Raw genomic sequence first — 19,745 nt, forward strand, 5'->3', positions numbered from 1 at the left:
CAATACCCAGTCAGTGCCTGGAGATGTGCACTTCTGGTGGCTGAGGTGTAACATGATGCCGGATCAATCTGGGAATTGGCTCTTTAGGCTCTGGTCTTACTGTTATTTGTAATCCTAAGCACCTCCAGAATACCTTCCTTGCTGGTTTCCATGCCCAGGGAGTGAGTGTAACTACTTGCAAAATATTTACTTCTTTAAAAGTTTGAACTGGGTAATGTCAAGCTTTCTATCCTACTTCTCCCCAGGTCTTCTCTAGAGAATCCAGAACCCCGAACTCGGGAACGAGGAATCCAGCTTTTGTCACAGGTGCTACTCCAGTGTCACTCCTTGCTCCTGGAGAAGGAAGGTACTGGCATCACTAGTAGGAGTATCTCCCTGGAGTGCTGAGCCAAGCAAGGCCTTCCTTGTCTATTCAAGCCATTACAGGGAGGGAGGGAGGAAGGGAGGGAGGGATTTGTGAGCTACTAATGGAGGTCTTCATTCCTCACTGGTATATGTCACAGAAATGATAAGGATTAAGACAGAAGACAAGACAGTCTTGATTTTAGACAGTATTTTTCAGTGCATCCTCCCCTCTGTAAAGTGGACAAAGTAGTGTCTCATAGATGGAGTGGAAAAGTAATGAAATATCAAAGTGCTTTGAAGTCCTAAGGAAAAAAGCCAACAAATTATTTCACTTCTATAGGCAAACTGCAGCCTGTTTTTATAAATAAAGTTTTATTAGCATGTAGCCATACCCATTTATTTACCTGGTATTTATGCTGCATTTATGTTCCAGCGGCCAAGTTGAGCAAAGTTGAGTAATTGTGACAGATACTTTGTCCTGCAAGCTTAAAATATTTACAATCTTGGCCCTTTGAGAAAGTTGGCAGCCCCAGTACTATGGAAAGTTAGTTCTGGGCTTGAGAATGAGTCTGATGGTAGGCCTATGTATGAATGGATAATAAAAGATGTTCACCTATTTTCCTGACTAATCAAGGCATCCTCAATGGGAGGGCATGAGACATACCTCTTTGGTGAAGGAGGAAATTTGTAGTGAAGCCCGAGCAGTAATAGCCCTCAGAAACCCCAGGAAGGAGCCCTGAGGTGCCCTCCTCCAGCCTGTGTGGACTAATGGCTGAATGTCTGGTTTGTGCAGTGGTACACCTCATCCTATTCTATGAGAACCGGCTGAAGGACCATCATCTTGTGATCCCATCTGTCCTCCGGGGGTTGAGGGCACTTGTGAGTTCTCCTTTTTTCCCATTTCACATCATGTTTGCAGAAGCCCTTTTCCAGTGAATTCTCTCTTTGCCCTTTGGGGGTGAGACTTTGAGTGCTGAGGAACAGATGCCCAAATATGGGACTGAGCTAGTGTCAGCCAGCTTCACTTCAGTTCTTAGTCTGTTTTACTTTAGAAAGTAAAAGTATCCTTTGGGGACTGAAATTCAGATCCAGCTTGGAAGGTACTACAAAGAACTAATCATCTTGAGAAAAGGGACCATGTTTCTCACTCTTGCTGAATCTGAATGTTGTGATTCCCACTGTAGCTAATTAGGCCTGTTTTAGGGTTGTGTCTTAAAGGCTCTGCTAGAACTCCCTCAGTGCTCACTCATCTCCTCTTCTCCCCCAGAGCCTGTGTGTGACCCTGCCCCCAGGGCTGGCTGTCTCTGTGCTTAAAGCTATCTTCCAGGAGGTCCATGTACAGGTGAGTGATAACAGTCACCTTGGTATTCTCTATCTTCCAGCCCTTCACATAACTAGAATTAGATGGCAAAAAAATAATTGCCTTCGAAGTTCTCAACTCCTTCAGGTCTTTGACCATGTTAACATGCTATTCCTTGCTACTGTATAAGAAGAGGGAGGCATGCCATTGTGTCTGGCCTGTGTCCTCTTACATCTAAAAAAAGTAAGGCATACAGCAGACAGTTTGTGGTTATTGGCCCCACTGCTGTAGTGCTGGGCTAACAGCCTTGTCCTTTCTCTGCATTTCCTCTTAGGTTCATCTTATACTGGTATAAAGAGCACTGTCCGCTTAGAGATTGTAAAGCAGGAAGTAGTTGTGTCAGCTGAGTTATTCTTTGAGCACTTTCTTAACTTATTTCTGGTCTCTCCCACCCCAAGTCCTTGCCACAGGTGGACCGACACACAGTCTACAGTATTATCACCAACTTTATGCGAACCCGGGAAGAAGGTAAGAGGCAGGGCTCTCTAGGAAATCTGAAAAGTGACCACATCCTGTCCTCCGCCCCCCTAATACCAGGACTCATGTTAGCCTGGGGCTTATATAGAAGAGCCAGTACTCAGAGAGAATGATAAAGGGAAACTGGGGGTCTACGCACTCCCCAGTAAAGTAAAAGAAGGGTAGAATTGGGGCTGTTTTAAATTCTTACCTCTGTAACAGTTATATATTGTTGCACGTCTCTTCTTCACTGAGTGATAGGAAAACAAAAAGGGTCCTCTCCCTGGGAGGCAGGAAAGGGGAGGCAGTGGTAGTAGAGGGAAAACACAAGCCATAAGAAAGCCCACCTTTCTATCCATGGGACAGTAGTGACCTTGTTCTCTCCTCCCCAGAGCTGAAGGGCCTAGGAGCTGACTTCACCTTTGGCTTCATCCAGGTGATGGATGGAGAAAAGGATCCCCGTAACCTTCTGGTGGCCTTCCGCATTGTCCATGACCTCATCTCCAGGGACTATAGCCTCGGTACAACTTTGTAGCCTTGAATTTGCTGGTGGAGGTTTGTTGCGATGAGTGAAGCTTGTAAGTCAACCTCATTCTTTCTCCATTGCTTTAGGACCCTTTGTGGAAGAGTTGTTTGAAGTGACATCCTGTTATTTCCCTATTGATTTTACCCCTGTAAGTAGTACCTTTCATTCATTCATTGGTTTGTTCATTCATTCATTTAAATATTCGTTGCTTGGCAGGTGTGGTTCAGAGGTTGAGCATCATCCTATAAATCAGGAGGTCATGGTTCAATTCCCGGACAGGGCACATGCCCTGTTGTGGGCTTGATCCCAGTAGGGGCATGCAGGAGGCAGCCAATCAATGATTCTCTCTCATCATTGATGTTTCTATCTCCCTCTCCCTTCCTCTCTGAAATCAATTTTAAAATATATATTTTTTTAAGTATTCATTGAGTGCCTGCTATCTGCCAGTCCCAGTTCTAGGCAATGAGGGAAAGAGACAGTCCCTGTCTTTAGGAACATAATTTTAGTTAACTGGGAAATGGAGAAGCATTTGCCATCAGAGGAAGGATTCAATTCAGCAGGCATGTAGGGGGATCCTGAACTTCTTTACCAATGTACTTAGAGCTGAGGGCTACAGGATTGTAAAACATGATTCCAGCCCTTGAAGGGTGAAACATTTAAGTAACAATATGAGATTATAGACCAAAATGAGTGGTGTTAATAGTTTTTCAGAGAAGACAGAGTTCAGTGTGAGCTATAGTAGGCAGGAACAGATAAGATAGTTAGGATTTCAATTGATTTCTGAGGGATGTCTAGGATATGATCCTGGAGTCTATGGGGGCATCTCAGCAGTAGAAACAAATTGACAAAACAAAGAAGACACATTTGAGCACAGTATGTACAGGAAGTGTTTGCTCTGACCCTCTTGGACCTTCCTCCCTTTCTGTATCTTCATTTCCTTTCTATTTCCAGATACTCATGGTCTCATCACTGCAAGCATTAGTGGTTTGGAAGAAATGAAAGGAGTTATATCACAAACAAAATCAGAATATTGAATCTCATTGCCTTTAAAGTTACACAGTCATCTTTGCCATAGGGAATTTCTTGCCAGCTTATTCCAGTTGAAATTATGTTGCTTGGGGCCACCTCTCTCCTGAAATTCCTTTCATCTCTTTTGTAATAAATATCACTATTTCTAACTCAGAGCATGTATCTTTAAAATTTTGAAAGCTCTTGGTTAGGCTACCTTGGTGTTGCTTTGTTTTATTTTGTATTTGTTTTGAGAAGATAACACATTCACATGATTCAAAATCCAAAAGGTGAAAAAAAATCTACCTCTCAAGTTTCTTCTCCATTGTCAACCACTTTTATCAATTATGTCTATACAGAACTTGTTCATCCATATATAAGCAAATGTTTTATATCCCCTTCCCCCTCAAAGTGGTAGCACATATATGTACACTTTTCCTATATTTTGCCTTTTTCACTTAACAGTATATGTTGGAAGCTGTTCTATATTGGTATATATATTAGCTCGTTTTATTCTTTATGGCTGTGTAATATTCCTTTACATGGAAATACCCAATAATTTCACTAGTCTTTTATGGGATTAAGGTTGGTTGCTAATCTTTTGCTGTTACAAGCAATGCTACAATTTACATACCCTGTACATGTATCATTTCACATATATATGGGTGTAACAGTAGGATAAATTCCTAAAAGTGGAATTGTTGGAATATATGCATTTATAATTTGGGGGAAGGGAAGAGTATGTCATTCATTTTTTTTAAAGTTAACACAAATGAACATGATTCAACATTTAAAGTATAGAGAATTATGCATTGTACCCCTTTATAGCCACCACACATTTTCCTGTTAAAGATAATCACTGTTCCCAATAGCTTATATATTTTCACAGAGATATTATAGGAAAAAACAAAATATATACATAATGATAGGAGAATTTCTCTTCTTCGAAAAGACTTTTTTTTTTTTTTTAAATATCTTTTATTGACTTTTTACAGAGAGGAAGGGAGAGGGAGAGAGAGGTAGAAACGTCGATGAGAGAGAAACACCAATCAGCTGCCTCCTGCAAATCCCCTACTGGGGATGTGCCCGCAACCAAGGTATATGCCCTTGACCGGAATCGAACCCGGGACCCTTGAGTCCGCAGGCAGACGCTCTATCCACTGAGCCAAACCGGCCAGGGCCGAAAAGACTTTTGTGTGTTCTGCATTGCATCCTATGGGAAGCAGAAAGCTCTTGTCAATTAAAATAGAGACCTGGCTTTTAGTATCACTGTTTGTGTTAGAAATATTCTTTATGGTCTTACCAGTGCATTTTGGCCATATACCATCATCATAGTGGATCACATCAGTATAAATGATAGTTCCTTTGACTTTCACTATACCTGTATGCTCATTTTAGAGCAGGGTTGCGAAACTTTCTGTAAAGGGCCATATAATGTCTATTTTAGGCTTTGTAGGTCATCTGGTTTCTTGTAGCTTAACTCTGCTGTTCTAGTACAGAAACAGCCATAGACATTGGAATATGGTACAGTGGCTGTATTGCCATGAAACTTAATTTATGGAGTCAGTGTTGCGATAACTATGTGTGGTACCAAGTGGGTACTAGAAATATTGAGGGAACACTTGGTAAAGTATATGATTGTCTAACCACTATGCTGTACATCTAAAACCAATACAAAATAATATTGAAAGTAAACTGTAATTGAAAAATAATTATTTAAACTTCATTTATGGAGATAGGAGTATAAATTTCATATAATTTCATGTCACAAATATTATTCTTCTTTTGATTTTTTCTTCAACCATTTAAAAATGTAAAACTATTCTTAACTTGGTCATACAGTCTCAACTAGTTGCTTTCTACTTCTAATGCAGAGTAGAAATAATGCATAGTGAATCTTCCTTCACCATCATCCTAGGATTCCTTTATCCTTTCTCTTGGGTCAGATTTCCTATTTCCCGTGTGCATGTATGCCTCATTTTATGGTTTACTCCCTCATTGTGGTGGTGTGCAACCTTTGTTAGCTTCTTGAGAGAGGATATACCAAAGTGAAATTTTTTTAGATTTTGTAAATCTAAAATGTCTTCATGCTTTCCTCCCACTTGTTGATAGTATGGATATAAAATTCAAGAATGGAAATTCTTTGCCCCCAAGATTTTGAAGGCATTTCTGCATTTACCTCTAGGTTTCAAGTTCCTTGGAGAAATCTAAGTTCCTTCTGATTCATAAACCTTTATATTTACTTCTCCCCCTTCTTTCTTTGAAGTTTGATTTTGCCCCCTAAATATTGAAATTTCACAATGATGTGCCTTACTGTGGGTCTGTTTTCATGTATTGTATTGGGTACTTGGTAGGCCCTGTCAGTCTAGAAATTCATGTACTTTAGTCCTAGTAAATTTTCTTGCATTTCTTCCCGTCTGCTTTCTCTATTTATTCTTTTTGGAATTCCTGTTAATCTTTTGTGAGACTATTGGGTCTCTTACCTTTTCTTTCATATTTTCTATCTCTATTTTTTTGTTACTTTATGAGAGAATTTTGCAATTCCAGAGGTACTTGTTACTGCCAGTTTCTAAGCTTTCTAAGGACTGTATATGGGTGGTTATTCAGCTTTCCCCAAACCTACTGAGGATTCTGTTTTTTGGGCTCTGCTGAGTCATTTTCTTCTTACCCATCTGCTTTTCAGCTTCCACAACTTTGTTGCTAATATCTCTTATCCTGTTCTCTTCAACCTTTAACTTGATATCTTTAAAAACAAAAATCCTTTTAACTGTATTTTTCATGGGGTTTCTAAAGAGAGATAAGAAAATCTGGTGCAAATTTTCTTTTTCTTTTCTTTTTTTTAAAATATATTTTATTGATTTTTCACAGAGAGGAAGGGAGAGGGATAGAGAGTTAGAAACATCTATGAGAGAGAAACATCAATCAGCTGCCTCCTGCACACCCCTTACTGGGTATGTGCCCGCAACCAAGGTACATGCCCTTGACCGGAATCGAACCTGAGGACCCTTGAGTCCGCAGGCCGATGCTCTATCCACTGAGCCAAACCGGTTAGGGCGCAAGTTTTCTTTTCTTTTCTTTTTTTAATCCTTATCCGAGGATATTTTTCCATTGATTTTTAGAGAGAGTGGAAGAGAGGGGGAAAGACAGAAATATCGATGTGAGAGAAACACATCAATTGGTTGCCTCCTGCACAAGCCCTGACCAGGGCCGGGCTGGGGAGGAGCCTGTATCTGAGGTACGTGCCCTAGACCAGAATCGAACCCGGGACCCTTTGGTCCGCAGGCCGACACTGAGCCAAACCGGCTAGGGCAGTGGTCAGCAAACTGCGGCTTGCGAGCCACATGCGGCTCTTTGGCCCCTTGAGTGTGGCTCTTCCACAAAATACCATGGCCTGGGCGAGTCTATTTTGAAGAAGTGGCATTAGAAGTTTAAGTTTAAAAAATCTGGCTCTCAAAAGAAATTTCAGTTGTTGTACGGTTGATATTTGGCTCTGTTGACTAATGAGTTTGCCGACCACTGGGCTAGGGCTATTGTATGTTTTCAATCTGCTGTCTTGATGCAGAAACCATCAGTGATTTTTATATTGCTAGAATTACACCTTTGTGAAAAGGGTAAAAAAAAAAAAAGTCCACCAAAGGGGGATTTAAAAGTACATATTTTAAAGGGAAAGAGTATCTACTAACACAGTCATAATATATATAGAGAGAAGAAAGTAATGCACCAGAGAGTTAATGATGCTTATCTTTGAATGATGAGATGACAGATCAGATAGAAACCATGTGTTCAGATAGGAAATAAATTCCTCAAAGACGAACATTCCCAAGGAACAGGTAAGAGTGAGCATGTCTTCCTGCTGGAGCCTTGTATCATGTAGATTGGCTGTAAATATCCCACTCCGTTCTTTGGGTTGTCAGTTTCAAGCCTGTGTTCAAAGAGTTATACAAACCCATGGTCGTTCTCCCTTTTCCAGCCACCTAATGATCCTCATGGTATCCAGAGAGAAGATCTCATCCTGAGTCTCCGAGCTGTGCTGGCTTCCACACCACGATTCGCTGAGGTAGGTCTACCCACAGTAGGGTATGTAGCCTCAGCTCACAGAAGGCTCTGAGGAAAGAACATTAAAAGCATGGGGGGAAAGAAAGATCCAGTATACATTTTAAGGTATGACATCCTAAGTGTCCTCAGGCTTGTGTGGGAAGTATTTCAGACCTTCAATGTTGAAAACTTTACCATCTCTTCTTTAAAATAGTAACCCAATCCCTATCTAGTGCTATCTTTTAAGGTCCTACAGATTTGTCAACCATTGTTCAGGTAACTGGGGGTCTGGCCTCATCTTGGCAGGAAGGTTAGCTTAAAGTCATAAGAATAGTTCTTGGGTGTAGCACCTGCCCTGGGGACTGGTGGCAGTAAGGACATGGTTGGCCTTGGTGTGGCTGCAGACTTCAGTTCTTCCTCTGTCTCTCCCACAGTTCCTGCTGCCTCTGCTGATTGAGAAGGTGGATTCTGAGATTCTGAGTGCCAAGCTGGATTCTCTGCAGACTCTGGTGAATGATTTTTCTTCTAGAGTCCAGCTGCCTTCAGACAAATTAGGGGTGCTAATGGATTATAGATTATTGGAGAGCCAGGGAACAGTTCAGTGGGCCTCAAAAGAGGGATTACCAGGATCTGGGCCTACATGTTGACCTAAAGGCCCCAGCTGAATATTGTCTTGTCCTGTAGTAACTGAGTGGCCACCAAGGAAAGGCTGAACAGGGCTCCCTCTTGATGCTCGTTTTTCATCCGTGAGGATTAGCGCTTCTTTTTCTTGCTCTGGGTATTAGTATTATAAAATCCAGCTGAGCCCTAGCTGGTTTTGCTTAGTGGATATAGTGTCAGCCTGCAGACTGAAGGGTCCTGGGTTTGATTCTAGTCAAGGGCACATGCCCAAGTTGCAGGCTCAATCCCCAGTAGGGGGCATGCAGGAGCCAGTTGATCAATGATTCTCTGTCATCATTGATGTTTCTATCTCTCTCTCCTTCCCTCTTCCCTCCTCTCTGAAATCAATAACAATATATTTTTTAAAAATAATAACAATAAAATCCTGCTGAGAGCCAGGCTCCTTCAGATGCCATTGTACTGAGGTACCTGCTTGTCTTAGGAAGTCTGAGATAGGTAGTGTTGGTTAGCCAATACCTGCACTTTTCTTGGCAGAATGCTTGCTGTGCTGTGTATGGACAGAAGGAACTGAAGGACTTCCTCCCCAGCCTTTGGGCTTCTATCCGCAGAGAGGTGAGTGTTACTTAGATAAACTCACTACTGTTAACTCCCAGTTGTCAGGCTTCAGGGGAAATAATTCACCCTGTGTTTTTCCATCTGTTGCTGTGCCTGGTTATTCAACAAGCAAGCAGTGGGGCATACTTCTAGTTGAATGACAAGGGAGAGCGTCCCTATGTGAGGGTCAGCTGCTTGATGGTGGCACTTGATCACCTTTGCAAAGTGCCCACTTCCTGTCCTTCCATGGTAAGGAGAATAATCATGTGCCTATGTCACCATGCAGAATAGAGGGAGAAAGGGAGAGACCTAAGATAAGGCATCCCAATGGTGGCTCACAGTTGACATTCTCTTTTTCAAAATGTATGTGTGTGAATCCCCATGGTGCTAAGGACTTGGTGAGAATACACCAATTAAGAAGAAACTCATTTAAGGGAATAAATTCCGTTGCTATGCCCTAAAGGTTCTTAACCCCCACCCGCAAGGAAATAGGCAGAGGGTGGGTGGGGTCTCACTTGGTGCCGGCTCACCTCAGTAGCCATGGGATCCCTCCCTGACAGGTGTTCCAGACGGCAAGTGAGCGGGTGGAGGCCGAGGGCCTAGCGGCCCTCCAATCCCTGACTGCGTGTTTGTCTCGCTCTGTGCTAAGGGCTGATGCTGAGGACCTCCTTGACTTCTTCCTTAGCAACATTCTACAGGGTAACAGGGCCATGGAAGCCAGAAAGGGGAGTGAGCACAACAGAGAGAAATTCCTTAAGGGCCAATGACCTTTCATGTGTACCTCCACCATGTTCAGTGATTGGGGGGGTGGAGGAGGGTGGCTGGAACCCTACTTGGAATTTTTTTTTAATCCAGTGGTAACTGCTAGCAAACTGTCCCTTGCCTCAGTCTCCAACTTTGACGTACTGCAGGGGAAGCAGGCAATGTTCAGCCTACTCCCAGGTATGTGATGCGCTGCCTCTCCAGACTGCAGGCACCATCTGTGTGAACCCGACATGAAACTGGTGTGGCCTAGTGCCAAGCTGTTGCAGGCAGCTGCAGGTGCATCTGCCCGGGCCTGTGACCACATCACCAGCAATGTACTGCCTTTGCTGCTGGAACAGTTCCAAAAGCACAGTCAGGTAAGGGGGCGCTGTCTTTACAGGAAGTGATGGGACCCCTTGCTAGGAGCCCTTTCTCACAGAGAGCGCTAAGCGTTGAACTTAGGCCCATATAGCAGGTTTTAAGTTTTGCTTCGATTAGCTACTGCTGGTTCCCTTGTTTACTCTTTTCCTTACACTTACATAAAAGAATAAATTCACCCCACTTCCAAAGTAGCAGGACTGAAATCCTTTAACATACAGGGTGGGGCAAAAGTAGGTTTACAGTTGTTCTTATGGAAAATAATACAATAATAATATAAGAATAAACTGTTCCATATATAACTGTAAACCTACTTTTGCCCCACCCTATATTCTTTGGCTCTAATATCCCTTAAAACATTACAGAGCAACCAACGGCGGACAATCCTTGAAATGATCCTGGGTTTCTTGAAGCTGCAGCAGAAATGGAGCTATGAAAACAAGGGTGAGATCACCTTCCAGAGCAGGCAGAGTGCCATGGATAAGTAGTCTAGAACAGTGGTCCTTCATTCTGAGATTGTAGCTTAAAAAAAAACACTGAATGGGTGGGACCTGTTTAGTTTTCCCCTGTGTACTTCCTGGACACTCAGTGGATGAAGCTCTTTAAATCTGCCCCAAATAGTCTTTGTATCGCTGCTGAGTCAGGGCTTCCCTCTAACCTGGACTGTCTCTCCCTAGGTGAAAGGCCTCTGAGTGCCTTCAAGGACCAGCTATGCTCACTGGTATTCACAGCCCTGACTGACCCCAACACCCAACTTCAGCTTGTTGGCATCCGTACCCTCACTGTCTTGGGTGCCCAGCCAGGTACACTTAAGAGAAAGAAAAGATGGGGTATTGGTCCCTTTCTTGTGATTTTCTGTCTTAAGTGAAAAGAAGTCTTAATTCCCTAGTTCTCACTGCAACCCTGGTTGACTTGAGATTTCTAATGGGACTTTGGAAGGGTGTGGTGGCTGCAGGGGAAGAAAGATGTGGTTCCTGTTCCCTTCTAGCAGATCTCCTGTCTTCTGGGGACTTGGAGCTGGCAGTGGGTCACCTGTATAGACTGAGCTTCCTGGAAGAGGATGCCCAGAGTTGGTGAGAATCTAAAGAGCAAGATAGAGCAAGCTGTTCCAGGGCCCTGCTTCCTGCCTAGGGAGGTGGGCCTTGTGCTTGGCTCTGGCTGCCTAGTGGTTGGAGATAAGGAACTGTTCTCTTTTCTTGGGCATTCAGAAGCCCTGGCCAGTGTCGCTCAGTGGTTGGAGCATCAGCCAGCACACTGAAGGGTCGTGGGTTTGATTCCTAGTCAAGGGCACGTACCTGGTTTGCAGGTTCGATCCCCAGCCCAGTTGGGGTGCATTCAGGAGGCAACCAGTCAATGTGTCTCTCTCACATTGATGTTTCTCTCCCCCCATCACCTCTCTTACACTCTCTCTTAAAAAAAAAAAAAAAAAAATCAATGGAAAAAATATAAAATGAGGATTAATGAAAAGAAGAGGAAGCCCTGTTCAACTAGGTACTTGAGTCTTGCTCTTTAGCAAGGTGGCCTCAGGAGACCATACTCCTGAATCTGCCTAATGGCAGGTCTAGGCAAGAGAATGGTGGACCAAGTCTCAACTAATGCACATCTGTCCTGTGTCCCCAGCAGGGTGGCAGCACTGGAAGCATCAGGCGCCCTGGCCACTCTTTACCCTGTGGCCTTCAGCAGCCACCTAGTGCCCAAGCTTGCTGAGGAGCTGTGCATGGGTATGTGTCCCTGAGCTTCTGTGGCCCACCCCTTCCCAGGAAGGCTTGAGGGCCTTCATGCTTGCCATCACACAGGGAAACCTTGTCTCCTGGGTTGCTTTCAGGGGAGTCGGATTTGGCTAGAGAGGATGGGTCCACCAACTGCTCCCGGCATCTGCGCTGTCTGCAAGCCTTGTCAGCTGTATCAACACATCCCAGCATTGTCAAGGAGACCCTGCCTCTGCTGCTGCAGCATCTCTGCCAGATGAACAAAGGTAAGTACCAGGAATAATCTTTAAGGAGCCAGGCTGAATGGGGAGCTGTAGTCAAGTTTGCAGTTGATGCCTCTAAGGCAGTAGATGGGAACTTTTAAAATAAAATGTAGATGCCTAGGCCTCACTCAGTCCAACTAAACCAATCTGTGAGGAAGGATGGGACTTGGGCATCAGTAATTATTGAGAGTGCCCAGCCCTAGCCGGTTTGGCTCAGTGGATAGAGCTTCAGCCCTTTGACCAAAGGGTCGCGGGTTTGATCCTGGTCAAGGGCACGTTCCTTGGTTGCAGGCTCCATCTCTGGCCCTGGTCAGGGCAAGTGTGGGAGGCAACCAATTGATGTGTCTCATATCGATGCTTCTCTCTCTGTCTTTCCCCCACCCTTCCACTCTCTCTAAAGATCAGTGGAAAAATATCCTTGGGTGAGGATTAACAACAACAAAAGAGTGCCCAAGTGATTTTAATTTGGAGCCAGCATTGGGAAGTACCACTCTAAGGCCATGCTACAGCAGCATGGGCATCATCTGGGAGCTTGTTAGATGTGCAGAATCTCAGGCCCCACTGATCTGAATTTGTTTTTTGTTTTAATCCTCACCCAAGGATATACCCTTACTGATTTTTTAGAGAGAGGGAGAGAGAGAAACATCAATTGGTTGCTGCCTGCACACGTCCCGACCAGGGATCAAACCTGCAACCCAGGTATGTGACCTGACCAGTAATCGAACCCATGACCCTTCAGTGCATGGGATGACCCTCCAACCAAGTGAGCCACACTGGCCAGGACCAGAATCTGCATTTCAACAGGATCTCTGGGTGATTCTTACTCTAGTTTGAGAGTACTATAGGCACTAGTAACAGTGGCAATTGGTACTACAAACCTATACATGATCACCATGGGTCCTCACTAATTCCTAAGCTCCCTACTTTGCACTGCCCAGCCCTTGTGGTAGATCCAGTCAACAGTGGATGATCTGCTACACAGTAGAAAAAACATGACTCAGAGTGTGGCCTGGGTTAGATTCCTGACTTTGCACTTACTGTGACCCTGGAAAAACCACTGGGAGTTTCATTGAGCTGCCACATCCTTCTCTATAAAATGGGGGAAATGATCCTTCTAGGATGATAAAAAAAAATTTTGAGAAAATGTGTGTGAATGGTTTTGCTGCAGAGCCTGGCAGGTCTCAGCTCTGAAATCTGAATAGATGAAAACGAACATCCAATAAAAGAATACAATGACTTGGCTCTTTTATAAGACACTCTTGATCACTCACCTTTGATTGTTCTTTCCATCTGCTCTATCTGAAATACTTACAAGTGCTTTCAGGGAAACCTAACAGAGAATCCTTTCTCCCCACACAGGGAATGTGATTGCAGAACCGAGTGAAGTGATTGCTGTCTGTCAGAGCCTCCAGAGGGTGGCAGAAAAATGCCAGCTGGACCCCGAAAGCTGCTGGTATTTCCATCAGACAGCTATACCTTGCCTGCTTGCCTTGGCTGTGCAGGCTTCCATGCCAGGTAACTTTCTCCACCTCACTTCCTACCTTTCCTCTAGACCTCCGGAGCCTTCCACTAGTGAACAGCACTGCCACCCTCGGGTTTTTGCTGGTACTGCATTTTATACCAGCAGAGGCTTATTTTAAGATTTCGCTTCAAGCAAAGGGTGCTAACTTAGCCAATGGCAGGAACTAAAATCCATTCATGTTAGCAATGTTCAAAAGGATGCACACTTTTTACCTGTTTAATTGCTATGTAATTAGTTTAGTTAGAATTCTTCTCTGAAGTAAACCTGGTTGGGTTTCAGCTTCAACTCTACCACTAACTTAGGTGAAGATATTTAGCCTTTCTAAGCCTCTGTTTCCTCACTTATTAGGAGGGGATAAAGAGAAATATCTAGCCCTAGCTTGTTTAGCTTAGGATAGAGTGACGGCCTACGGACCAAAGGGTCCTGGTTTGATTCCAGTCAAGGGCATGTACCTCAGTTGCAGGCTCCTCCCTAGCCCGGGCCCTGGTCAGGGTGAATGCAGGAAGTAACCAATCGATGTGCTTCTCTCACATCAATATTTCTCTCTATCTTTCCCTCTCTCTTTCACTCTCTCTAAAAATCAATGTAAAAATATCCTCGGGTGAGGATTAAAAAAAAAAAGAAATATCTATATCACAGGGCAGTTGCTAAGGATTAAATAAGATCATGCTTGGTAGCTCACAACATAGTAATGTATGTAGGTATCGTAGCTCTGATATATGGTAGCTGCTACAACAATGAAGACCCATGAAGATAAATCCATGTTATCTTTTAAGTTTTTGAAAAGGCTAACATAACTTTCTGATGTTAAGAATGTTCATATTAGCAGGCCTTATGTTTCATTGTTGCCCAGTATAAGGGCTGTGTACAAAGTTCTCAAGAGCTTCTGTGCCCACATTAGAGTACTCCTGCTCTGGTGCTTGCTGGCTCTCTGGTCTACAGCACTACTACAGAACAGGTTAGAAACCACTGCTGCTGTGACTAGAGTCCAGCCTGTCACGGTGACGGGACCTAATTATCTAAACTATAGTCATGGCGCCTGGCCAGCGTGGCTCAGTGGTTGAGCTTGGACCTATGAACCAGGAGGTCACTATTTGATTCCCTGTCAGGGCACACACCGGGTTGTGGGCTTGATCCCCAGTGTGGGGCGTGCAGGAGGCAGCTGCTCAATGACTCTCTCTCTCATCATTGATGGCTCTATTTCTCTCTCCCTCTCCCTTTCTCTCTGAAATCAATAAAAATATTTTTAAAAATAAAATAAACCATAGTCATGGCCCTGTGTTTGTGTGTGCGTTGTTTTGTGTGTGTTGTTGTTTTGATTTTACAGAGAAGGAGCACTCAATTATGAGAAAAGTGCTGTTGGAGGATGAAGTGTTGGCCGCCATGGTGTCTGTCATTGGCACTGCCACCACCCACTTAAGCCCTGAGTGAGTATAATCATGGATGTGGCTTGATCCCCAGGAAAAGGATAGCAATCTTGGGGAGCAGCAGCAGGTAGCTGCCTTCTGAGCTGTCCTTTTACCCAATATCAAGTGTGGAGGCAGCTGTTTGTCTTATAAGCTTTGCTGGCAAAGTAAGGAAGGGGCTTTTAGCACCATGGACCATGGGAGCGGGTGAACCATGGACTGATGGTTCTTAGCTGCAGATGTGCATAAGAATCACCTATGGAGCATTTTTAAAATATACATTGCGTTCTCTCACTAGATTGTGAGCTCCAGAACATGGATTAGATCTGTGTGGCTTGCTGCTCTATTACCAGGGCCTAGAATGGGAACAGCTCCTGGCATATATGTGCTGAATAAATAATTATTGAATATGTGAATGATCATGCTCAGACCCATTGACTCGGTGACTCTAATGGGAACCCCAGGGCTGCTATACAACCCTAGCTCCTTGGTGATACCTAGTGCTCTACCCCTAGCTTAGCTGCCCAGAGTGTCGCCTGCATTGTGCCCCTCTTCTTGGATGGCAACATCTCCTTTCTGCCTGAAAACAGCTTCCCTTGCAGATTCCAGCCATTCCAGGTGAGGGTCTGATGGATCAGATGGGGTAGAATCCTGAGATTTCTGTCCTTGAAATTCCTAGGGCTAATCTGGGATGGCTATTGGAACAGATAAGTCTGTTGCTGGCATGACAGGCTTGATAACTAATGCTCTTCTTCCTTTATAGGATGGCTCCTCGGGACAGAGGAGGCTGGTTGCACTGCTTATGGCCTTTGTCTGCTCCCTGCCTCGAAATGTAAGTAAACACATTTGGGGAGTTACCCAGTTTAACCCTGACTAGGAGAGGTGGATCCCAAGTGACTTCTGGGCTGAACTTTGTCGCAGACTAAGCTGATCTACTTCCCCACTGGAAATTGTAGTCATCCATCCTGGCCCCTGCTGCCACTTTTTACTGGTTATCTCTTTGAGTTCAAGTGTTCTCTGGGTCCATTACATGACCAGGTTTTCTGTAGGTGGAAATCCCTCAGCTGAACCAACTCATGCGGGAGCTTTTAGAGCTGAGCTGCTGCCACGGTTGCCCCTTCTCCTCCACTGCTGCTGCCAAGTGCTTTGCAGGACTCCTCAACAAGCACCCTGCAGGTACTGGAAGCCTTCCTGATGAGATCTTCAAGTTCAGTCATTCTTTTTTAAAAAGGAGCTTGCTAATACTACATATAATAGGGGTTCCCAGGGGACAGTCCTTGGGACAAGTTGAGAGCAGAGTTGGACAAAACATTACAGGACAGAGATGAGGGGGCACAAGCAGAGTGCTGTGTCTAATCTGTCATCCTGCTCCCTATAGGGAGCTGTCAGGGATCATTCTTTATTGGAAGCAGACAACTCTTCAAGTGCCAGCATCCTGCGCTTTAAGGATAGCAGGCTCTCGGGCTGGTGTTCCAGAGCTGAGTGGGCAAAGCACACAGCCGAGTGTTACTGTTCTCTTCTCGTGGCTTCTCGGGGAGTTCTGCACTGAAATGATTTACATCCTTCATTGTTAAAAAATATGTAGCCTTTGCATCAGCATTTCCTCTCCCCTTTTTAGGACAACAGCTGGATGAATTCCTACAGCTGGCTGTGGACAAAGTGGAAGCTGGGCTGGGTTCTGGGGCCCACCGCAGTCAGGCCTTCACACTGCTTCTCTGGGTAAGGAGTCGGAATGGATTCTCATTAAACAGACAGTTATGTCTGGTTTAAAAAATTTTCTCCATTTGACCTGGAAGCATAGCATGCTTCTCAGGGTTCTGGGGCTTGTGTCATGCCCTGACCTTTTTCTTCTCTGATTACAGGTAACAAAGGCCCTAGTGCTCAGATATCATCCTCTCAGTTCCTGCCTTACAGATCGGGTAAGTCCATTCTGGAGACAAGGGAATGTAGGACCTAAACAGGAACTTCTATTGATCCTATTCCTCCCAGAAATGACTGTCATCCTCCTCCCGGTATTTAGGAGTCTTCTCCCAATATACCTCAAAGGCTCTCTTTTTTTTCCAGCTCATGGGCCTCCTGAGTGATTCAGAACTAGGCCCAAAAGCAGCTGATGGCTTCTGTCTGCTCATGTCTGACTGCACTGATGTACTGACTCGTGCTGGCCATGCTGATGTGCGGATCATGTTCCGCCAGCGCTTCTTCACAGATAACGTGCCTGCTTTGGTCCAGGGCTTCCATGCTGCTCCCCAAGGTAAGGAGAGTCTAAAAGGAAGGCCCCAAATTTATAAGCCTCTCCTTGGCTCAGGCCTCATTCTGGAAGATAATTTAGGACCTCATTGCTGCTTCAGTGTGGTGTACCTAAAGGGCTAACCTTCCAGATTCTTATCCCATTCTTTTCCGTTCGTGGATAGATCCTGCTTATTCTGAGCTTGAGGGGCATTTTTTTTTTTTATAAACATCTATGTAGGCTAATGTCCCAGCTTCATCAGATTGGAGTTGAATTCTCAAGCTGTATGTCTGAGCCCAGTTTCTCCCCTAAGCTTCTCTGTTTTTTATAGATGTGAAGCCAAATTACCTGAAAGGTCTGTCTCATGTACTTAACCGGCTGCCTAAGCCTGTGCTCTTGCCAGAGCTGCCCACGGTAAGCCTTGCAGTCCAGAGCCTCTAAGCAAGGGACCAAGCCATTGTCCCCCAGCGGAGGTAGAGAGGGGAGGTGAAGCAGTCTCATCACGTATGTGGTCATCCCCACCTTTCCTGTGGCCCCCTAGCTGCTTTCCTTGCTGCTGGAGGCCCTGTCCTGCCCCGACTTCGTGGTACAGCTCTCCACCCTCAGCTGCCTTCAGCCTCTTCTACTAGAAGCACCCCAAATCATGAGTCTTCATGTTGACACCCTCGTTACCAAGTTCCTGAACCTCAGCTCCAGCCCTTCCATGGTACGTTGAGCCCCAGCAACTCTCTGGCTTCTACAGCTGTCCTTCTTGGGTCTCCTCTCACCTCCCTATGGTTGTGTTCCAGGCTGTCCGGATTGCTGCATTGCAGTGTATGCACGCACTCACTCGCCTGCCCACCCCTGTGGTGAGTACCTCAGGTGTCCCTCTCTGGCCTGGAAAATTCTAAGAGCCAGAGAAGTACCTTTTTGCCTTAGTCAAGCATGACTGGCCACCCTGCTGTGTGATGAACTGCAAGGTACAGATAGGCAAGGATTTGTCTGAACACCCTACCACAGAATGGTCATCCTGTCACCTAGCATCCTCTGGAATCACTGAAGAATAGGACTCGATTTAAAAATGGAACTCCCATTCGACCAAGTAATCCCACTTCTGGGAATATATCCCAAGAAACCAGAAACACCAATCAGAAAGGACATACGCACCCCTATGTTCATAGCAGCACAATTTACAATAGCTAAGATTTGGAAACAGCCTAAGTGCCCATCAGCAGATGAGAGAATTAAAAAACAGTGGTACATCTACACAATGGAATACTACGCTGCTATAAAAAAGAAGGAACTTTTACCATTTGTAACAGCATGGATGGACCTGGAGAGCATTATGCTAAGCAAAATAAGCCAGTTGGAGAAAGATAAATATTACATGATCTCACTCATATGTGGGATATAATGAACAACATAAACTGATGAACAAAAATAGATCCAGAGACAAAGAAACACTGAACAGACTGTCCAACCTCAGAGAAGGGCGGGGGGGAGGGGGGAAGGCGGGGCACAGTAAGAGATCAACCAAAGGACTTGTATGCAATAACCAACAGACACTGGGGTGGTAGGGGCTTGTCCTGGGGGACGGGAGTGGGTAGATGGGGGTCAATCGGGGAAAATGGAGACATATGTAATACTTTAAACAATTAAAGAAAAGAAGAACCAGCATTAAATTCCCATGATATTCTGACGATGCTTTTACATAGTGACTATTAATAAACAACATAGTTCTAAAAAAAAAAAAAAGAATAGGACTCAAGAGTAGTTGTAGGGTCAGAGAAGCAGCTCTTTTGCTTGCCTTGGCTAAACAGGCTGAGATTAACTCTTATTCCGCAGCTGCTGCCGTACAAACCACAGGTGATCCGGGCCTTAGCCAAACCTCTGGATGACAAGAAGAGACTGGTGCGCAAAGAAGCAGTGTCAGCCAGGGGAGAATGGTGAGTTCCTAGGTCGTGGGGAGAGATGGAATTGAAATGAGCCTCACCACTAATGCTGCCAAATTCTTTCTGCTACAGGTTTCTATTGGGAAGCCCTGGCAGCTGAGCCCAGAGTCCTGGCCTAGACTGTTCTGACAATCTAACCTGGAATTACTAACTATTGAGCCATCTTGCCAAGGCAGGGAGACCACTGGCCTCTGACTGCCTTTCCCACAGACACAGCATAAATGCTGGGCCTCTGCTGCACGGCTGTACAAGAAACAGTCCTGGTTTCTAATGGATTTGTGGAGTAACTGAGTGTGAGACTACTTGTATTTGAAGAAAGATCTTAAGACTCTTCCATATTTGTATGTCAGAAAAAGATATGCTGCTGAGGAGTGAATGCAGATAGATGAGTGTGGCCCTGAGGACCAGGGGTGGTGCATGTGTGTATATCGGCTGAAGAATAAAGATTTCTTTTTATAATGGGACTGTCAGATATTCTCTCCCGCCCCCTGACCTCCACTTATGCCTCAGTAGCACATAATCAGCAGTGTCACTGTATAAGCGAAAAGAACAGTAATGAAAGAGGTTAACCAAGAATTCTTCAGAGCATCCAGTGCCTCCAAATAGGGCAGAGGTGGCAT

General features: G+C 44.7%; 1 protein-coding gene across 5 annotated transcripts in view; it reads left to right on the top strand.

Annotated features, from left to right (window-relative positions):
* The window catches only part of MMS19 (MMS19 homolog, cytosolic iron-sulfur assembly component), a 29,771-nt gene extending 10,183 nt beyond the window's left edge, over positions 1 to 19,588 (top strand). Inside the window, exons 3-31 of one of the 5 annotated variants that reach the window (XM_080687626.1) lie at positions 246 to 346; positions 1,139 to 1,224; positions 1,613 to 1,687; positions 2,104 to 2,173; positions 2,554 to 2,682; positions 2,774 to 2,835; positions 7,666 to 7,752; positions 8,165 to 8,239; positions 8,886 to 8,963; positions 9,506 to 9,644; positions 9,912 to 10,066; positions 10,433 to 10,511; positions 10,745 to 10,870; positions 11,056 to 11,140; positions 11,688 to 11,788; positions 11,893 to 12,042; positions 13,399 to 13,554; positions 14,889 to 14,988; positions 15,483 to 15,585; positions 15,731 to 15,799; positions 16,017 to 16,143; positions 16,586 to 16,686; positions 16,830 to 16,886; positions 17,032 to 17,218; positions 17,526 to 17,608; positions 17,736 to 17,900; positions 17,983 to 18,042; positions 19,019 to 19,119; positions 19,198 to 19,588. In XM_080687626.1, the coding sequence (XP_080543752.1) occupies positions 246 to 346; positions 1,139 to 1,224; positions 1,613 to 1,687; positions 2,104 to 2,173; positions 2,554 to 2,682; positions 2,774 to 2,835; positions 7,666 to 7,752; positions 8,165 to 8,239; positions 8,886 to 8,963; positions 9,506 to 9,644; positions 9,912 to 10,066; positions 10,433 to 10,511; positions 10,745 to 10,870; positions 11,056 to 11,140; positions 11,688 to 11,788; positions 11,893 to 12,042; positions 13,399 to 13,554; positions 14,889 to 14,988; positions 15,483 to 15,585; positions 15,731 to 15,799; positions 16,017 to 16,143; positions 16,586 to 16,686; positions 16,830 to 16,886; positions 17,032 to 17,218; positions 17,526 to 17,608; positions 17,736 to 17,900; positions 17,983 to 18,042; positions 19,019 to 19,119; positions 19,198 to 19,225 (2,935 nt within the window). In that variant the 3' untranslated portion in view covers positions 19,226 to 19,588. The remainder of the gene's footprint in view (positions 1 to 245; positions 347 to 1,138; positions 1,225 to 1,612; positions 1,688 to 2,103; positions 2,174 to 2,553; positions 2,683 to 2,773; positions 2,836 to 7,665; positions 7,753 to 8,164; positions 8,240 to 8,885; positions 8,964 to 9,505; positions 9,645 to 9,911; positions 10,067 to 10,432; positions 10,512 to 10,744; positions 10,871 to 11,055; positions 11,141 to 11,687; positions 11,789 to 11,892; positions 12,043 to 13,398; positions 13,555 to 14,888; positions 14,989 to 15,482; positions 15,586 to 15,730; positions 15,800 to 16,016; positions 16,144 to 16,585; positions 16,687 to 16,829; positions 16,887 to 17,031; positions 17,219 to 17,525; positions 17,609 to 17,735; positions 17,901 to 17,982; positions 18,043 to 19,018; positions 19,120 to 19,197) is intronic. The other 4 variants (XM_080687628.1, XM_080687627.1, XM_080687629.1 and 1 more) reach the window with 4 other exon arrangements.
* The last annotated feature ends 157 nt before the right edge of the window (positions 19,589 to 19,745 follow it).

The sequence above is a fragment of the Plecotus auritus genome (genome assembly GCF_963455305.1).
Source record: "Plecotus auritus genome assembly, chromosome: 9".
Taxonomy (NCBI): Eukaryota; Metazoa; Chordata; class Mammalia; order Chiroptera; family Vespertilionidae; genus Plecotus; species Plecotus auritus.